This window comes from Nannospalax galili, unplaced genomic scaffold (assembly GCF_000622305.1).
Source record: "Nannospalax galili isolate Female #2095 unplaced genomic scaffold, S.galili_v1.0 scaffold818, whole genome shotgun sequence".
Lineage (NCBI taxonomy): Eukaryota > Metazoa > Chordata > Mammalia > Rodentia > Spalacidae > Nannospalax > Nannospalax galili.
The window spans coordinates 684,825-691,203 of record NW_008341874.1 but is presented as its reverse complement, the minus strand read 5'-3'; the positions used below and the strand labels follow the sequence as shown (position 1 = coordinate 691,203).

Here is a 6,379-nt window from a genome sequence, read left to right as displayed (position 1 = left end):
CTTTTTTGAGACAGGGTCTCCTTGTAGCCTCAGCTGTCCTGGAACTCACCAGGTAGACCAGGCTGGCCTCGAACTCACAAAGATCCGCCTGCCTCTGCCTCCGAAGTGCTGGGATTAAAGGCGTGCGCCACCACGCCTTTATTTTACGTGTAGGAGTGTATTGCTTGCATGCATGTGAGTGCACCCATGTCGTGCAATGCCGCGGAGGTCAGAAGAGGGCTTTGGATTCCCCCAGAACTGGAGTTAAGGATGGTTCATTGCTGGCCATGTGGGTGCTGGGACTCGAACCCCAGTCCTCTACAAGAGCAGTCAGTGCTCTTAACCGCTGAGCCATCTCTCCAGTCCCCATAATGAGTTTTTAAAACATTAGTAGAGGGGGCTAGAGAGATGGCTCAGCAGTTAAAAGGGTTTGTTGCCCTTCCATAGGACCATAGTTTGGTTCTTAGCACCCATACCAAACAGCTCACAATTGCCTATATCTGCTGCTCCAGGAGATCTGACATCCTCTTCTGCCCTCCACAAATATCTGTATGCATGTACACAGACACACACACATAAAGAAAAACTTTTGGGGGGGGGCCTTTTTTGAGACAGGGTCTCCTGTAGCCCCAGCTGGCCTGCAACTCACAGAGATCCGCCTGCATCTGCCTCCCAAGTGCTGGAAATTAAGGTGTGTGCCACTACACCCAGCTAATAAAAACATTTTTAAAATAGATGTTAAAAAAAGGCTCGGCATAGTGACACAAGCCTTTAACCCCTGTACTTGGGAGACGGAGACCAGGCTGGTCTCCATAGAAAGTTCCAGGCCAGCTAGGGCTATAGGGATACCCTGTCTCAACAAACAAACAAACACACAAACTCATTACCAGAACCTAATGTGGTGGTTTCTCCCTATAATCCTGCTGGGGAGACTGAAGCAGGAGGATCATCTTAAACTTGAGGTCAGCTTCCAGCTTGGACATGGTGGATGGGAATGAGAGCCTGTCTTAAAATATTTTAAAAAAACAAACAAACAAACAAACAAAAAAACCCACCACCACAATGGGGCTGGAGAGATGGCTCCCTGGTTAAGAGTACTAGCTGCTCTAGCTGAGGACTGGAGTTTGATTCTCAGCATCTACATGGTGACTAACCACTATCCCTAACTCCAGTTCCAGAGGATCCAACACACACTTATGGCCTCGGGCACTGCAAGACATGGGTGCATTTACATACATGCAAGCAATACACTCATACACATAAAATAAAAAATAATTTTTTAAAAACACAAAACAAAAATTAGAATAAAAATAAAGCATCAGTGGGCCCGGTTTTTCTTCCTGTGGTGTGCTTCTAGAGAGGAATTTTAAGGAAATCTTTGGCCATTCTCCAAATGAGGAAATTATTGGATCTTAGAGAGAGCACTGGAAAGCATGGCTTGCCTCTTGTGGGTTTCCTATCAGTCTGCTGCTCATGGGGTTGGTAATATGTGTAAGTGTATGTGAGTCTCCCTGTTGCCTCTGACTAGACAGATCAGTCATCCAGGGACAAGGGAGGACATTAAGAAGCCGTTTTGGAAGATCCAAAGCTACACTGCCAAATTGTTTTTTTCAGTATTGAAGCAATTTTTTTTTTTTTTTTTTTTTTTTTTTTTTTTTTTTTGTCTTTTTGAGACAGGGTATCCCTGAAGCCCTAGCTGGCCTGGAACTCAATGTGTAGTCCAAAGTCAAATGCCTAGCACAGTGCCTGCTGAAAAGCAGCACAATGTAATTAACAGCTCATGAAAACATTTCTAGAAGCTGTCTGACTATCCTGCCCCTTTCTGCCTCCCTTCCCTCCCCTTTTTGCCATGCTGGGAGTCATTCTCAGGGTCTACTACATGCTAAGCAAACACTGTTCCCCTGAGCTACATGCTTGGCTCTGTACTTTTAAGTTAATCAGGGTTTTGTTTTGTTTGAGACAGGGTCTCACACAAATCCAGGCTGGCCTCAAGCAAATCAGTCCTCTGCCTCTTAAGCCACTATGCCAGGCTCTAATCAGGGTATTATAGATTTTCTCACCAAGAGTCCTAAGCAGAGTTAATTCATTGGTAAACTCAACTTCTTTTTTGAAATTTTATTGTCCTACCTTAAAATTTAACACAAATGTTATAATCTACTTTTTTTTTTTTTTTTTAACAGAAATGCAACATTTTTCCACGAATCTGAGTAGCTAAGCACCATGACACAGGCCTTTAATCCCAGCACTTGGGAGGAAGAGGCAGGCAGATCTCTGTGAGTTCCAGACCACACTACCCTGGTCTTCATAGGGAGTTCTAGGCCAGCCAGTACTGCATAATAAGACCTTGTCTTAAAAAAGAAAAAAAAAATTGGGGCTGGCTGGCTGCTCAGAAACTTGAGTTCCAGGGTATCAACACCCTCTGTGGGGCACTGTACCACACCGGTGCACTTAAATACCTACAGGCAATACACTCATGAAATAAAAGTAATAATTTTTTTTTCCTTTGGTCTTTTTGAGACAGGGTCTCTCTGTAGTCCCAGCTGTCCTGGAACTCACTATGTAGACCAGGCTGGCCTTGAACTCACAAAGATCTGCCTGCCTCTGCCTCCCGAATGCTGGGATAAAAGGCGTGGGCTAGCTACCACGCCTGGCTATAATTTTTTTTAAAAAAAATAAAAAACAGCCAGTTGTGGTGGCACACGCCTTTGATCCCAGCACTGGGGAGGCAGAGGCAGGCAGATCTCTGTGACTTCAAGGCCAGCCTGATCTACTTAGTGAGTTCCAGGACAGCTGGGGCTACAGGGAGACCCTGTCACAAAAACAACAACAATAAAAAAAAAAAACCCAATGTGGTGGTCACCCACGCCTTTAATCCCAGTGCTGGAGAGGCAGAGGCAGGCGGATCTCTGTGAGTTCAAGGCCAGCCTGGTCTACATTGCAAGTTGGGGGGGCGGTAAATGGATGATTCACTTCAGTTAGCTAGCACAGTGGAAGCTCTTTGTTGGACTCAAAAAGACCCAAAACAAAACAAAACTACCAAATCTAATTAAAGATAGAGATCCATTATCATGACATTTGGCAAACTCTAGTTTAAGGAACATCCCATATAGTTCAGTGCCTCCCCGAATTCATCATAAACCCATATTCTGTATCAGTGCAGCCCTCTTGAGTGCACCAGAGCCCATACCTGGCATAAGTGGGGGTAATGACATAGATAGTAGGCAGGGCTTCGGGTTCAGGGGGCTGGGCTGGGGCAGGGGGTGGGCGGTGGAGATCTGCTTGCAGCTGGGAAATCCTCAGATCCTTCAGTCGGAGCTGCTCAGCTGCTGCCCGCAGGGGTGGAAGGCAATCACACGGCTGGCCTGGTCCAGGGAAGCGCCAACACCGAAAGGGAGTTGAGGCAAAGAACCACAGACAGTAAGTAGTTCAGCAACCCAGGACAAAAGTCTTTTTAATTCCTAGTCAAGGTACGCCTCCCTATAACTTCGTTTTAGCACGGGGGTGGGGAATTCACTTCAGTTAGCAGGCACAGTCCAACATTTTTGTTCCTTTCTCCTTTTTTTTTTTGTCTTTTTGAGACAGGGTCTCCCTGCAGCCCCAGCTGTCCTGGAACTCACTATATAGACCAGGCTGGCCTCGAACTCACAAAGATGCGCCTGCCTCTGCCTCCCGAGAGAGCTGGGATTAAGGGCGTGCGCCACCACGCCCAGGCTCTCCTCAGACCCGTTATCCTCTTGCATGTGTTTCCCAAGCGGTAGGCCACTACACTCAGCTCTCTCCATCTTTAACCAATTCCATCTGTCATTTTTTAATTTTGGCATTGCTGAGGACCAAAAGGTGAGCCTTGCACGTGCTTGTGCTCCACCACTGTGCTACGCCCACAGTCCTGTTACAATTTTAATTCGGATATTGGGCTGTTACCTGTTTCCAACCTTTCTACCTTCTGGTAATTTTACCTTCTAGACTCATAAGAAGTAAGTCCATGTCCTTTGACAGCTAAGTCTGAAATATTCATGCAATGACACTACCCCTAAATCCCTATATAAGAGAACGAATTCAATCTGCTCCGTGGCTGTGTGATCACACACTTGTCAGTAAATTCACTGATTCCATCTTTGGATAAGCATTTATTGAATATTCCTGGGAAACACTGCATAAAGACACATCAAAGAAAAAAAAAACAAAACAAAAAACAGCCCCTACTGCTAATGCGTTTTTGCTTTAGTGGAGGAAGCTAATAAAACGACAATGACGTGGGCCATAAGGAAATAGAAAATTAGAGAATCCGGAGTAACAAGGGTTACTTTAGCGAAGGGGGTCAGGAAAGGCCTGAAGGGCCGTGCGGGTGTGCAGGTATCAGTGGGGTTCGCCCCCAGCGCGGGATGCAGGTGTCAGTAAGGTTCGCCCCCAGCGCTGGGTGCACGGCGCCCAGCGACCCCGCCCCACCCCGCTCACCGAGCTGCACCAGCGCGTAGAGGAGGCCTGCGATCGACACCAGAAAGTAGGCGAGGAACACGTTCTTCAGCTTCAGCTTCATGACCGCGCCGCCGGGGGCAGGGGAAGGGGGGGGGGGTCCCGCGGTAACCGGGTCGCCCCGCCCCTCCCGCCAGCCCGCAGGCCCCGCCCCGAGTCCCGCCCCTAGTCCCGCCCTCCTCGCGCCGCGGGACTGGCTCAGCGGAGCTGGAGCTGGCAGCGTCTCCCGGGCCGGCTTCCGGTCAGCCGGGGACAACCCGCTTCCCAGAGCTCACTTCCGGTCCCGCCGCCAGGCAGGGTAAGTACCCGGCGGTGACGCCATATCCTGCTAGTTTAGCGCGCAGGGCTGGTAGTCAGAACCTGTGCTCGGGAACACGTGGGATCTACCCCGGGATCCGCCCAGGGAACACGGAATTGGGTACAGATCCCACCTTTAGCCTCGGCACGCACTAGTGGCTTCTCACGGTAATAGTTCCTCAGTTCTTGTTAGATGAATGAATGAAGTCTAGCGCCGACCAGATGCCGGTCCAGTTCTGTGAGCATCTCTCTTTTAATCACTGACCATTTTAGATGGAATTATTCCCATTTTGCATTTATTTATAAATTTGTGAGAAAGCAAGCGTTGCTCATGGGAGTCATCGGACTTTGGGGAGTTATCTCCAGTGTGGGTTCTGAGGATCCAACTCGGGGCACCAGGCTCAGAACTTTTCCTGCTGAGCCATCTATATATAATCAGTCCTCCTCTGTTTTATAAAAAATTAAAGTTAACCAAGATTATGTCATCGCCATAGGGCAGTTTTTCATGTTCCGTCTAGAGCTTCCAGTCTCAACATCTGTTTCTTTTGGCCCACTTCTTTTTTATTACTTTATTTATTACTTTTATTTTATGCGTATGCGTGTATTGCCTGCATGTAGGTAAGTGCCCCCATGTTGTGCGGTGCCCTCAGAGGTCGGAAGAAGCTGTTGGATCCCCTGGGACTTGAGTAACGGACAGTTGTTAGCTGTGGGTGCTGGGATTCGAACTCGGGTGTTGTGCAAGAACAGCCAGTGTTCTTAACTGCTGAGCCATCTCTCCAGCCCCTGGCCCACTTCTTTTCAGTCTGTGACTATGGGTAAAAAGTTACCAAGTCTATAGGCTACCTCCAGAAAACATTTTATGCCACCATAACAACCTGAGACAATAATTACCTGATACATAAGAATTTTACCTATTTAGTCTAGCATGCAGGGTGCTTGCCTAGCGTGCACGAAGCCCTGGATTCTATCACTAGATTGCATAACTTGGATGGTGATGCACATCTGTAATTCCAGCACTTAGGATACTGGGGAAGTATTTAGGTCTTCAAAGCTAACCTGAGCTATGGATCAAGACCTTGTCTCAAAAGAATAAAAGTGCTCTTAAAGAGAAACAGTCTTTAAAAAACAAAAAGACAAGCCGGGTGTGGTGCTGGACGCCTGTAGTCCCAGCACTTGGGAGGCAGAGGCAGGCAGATCTCTGTGAGTTCAAGGCCAGCCTGGTCTACATAGTGAGTTACAGGACAGCTGGGGCTACAGGGAGACCCTGCTTCAAAAAGACAAAAAACAAAACAAAACAAAAAAACACCTTATGAGTATTGTTCCTGTATGTATGCAGATACAGCTGTGTTGCGAAGAGGTTGTATCCCATAGAACTGCAGTTAAGGAGGAGGTGGTTAACTGCCATGTGGGTTCTGGGAAGTAAACCTGTGTCCTCCAGTACAAAGAGAAGAAACAGCCTTTTGAAGAACAGTGATGATGTAGCTGTTTTCATTCAAGAGCTCATAAGCTCTGATCTCCATTTACTAAGCCTACTTTAAAATCTAGGGGTCACACACCTTTAATCCCAGCACTCGGGAGGCAGAGGCAGGCAGATCTCTGTGAGTTCAAGGCCAGCCTGGTCTACATAGTG

The 6,379-nt window shown here is 47.6% G+C and overlaps 1 protein-coding gene across 1 annotated transcript in view; it reads right to left on the bottom strand.

Moving 5' to 3' along the window:
* Positions 1-4,597, bottom strand: part of B3gat3 (beta-1,3-glucuronyltransferase 3) — a 7,812-nt gene extending 3,215 nt beyond the window's left edge. Inside the window, exons 1-2 of the mRNA XM_008837529.2 lie at positions 4,435-4,597; positions 3,167-3,341 (exon numbers count right to left, since the gene is read on the bottom strand). Coding sequence (XP_008835751.1) covers positions 3,167-3,341; positions 4,435-4,516 — 257 coding nt within the window. The 5' untranslated portion in view covers positions 4,517-4,597. The remainder of the gene's footprint in view (positions 1-3,166; positions 3,342-4,434) is intronic.
* Positions 4,598-6,379: the final 1,782 nt, after the last annotated feature.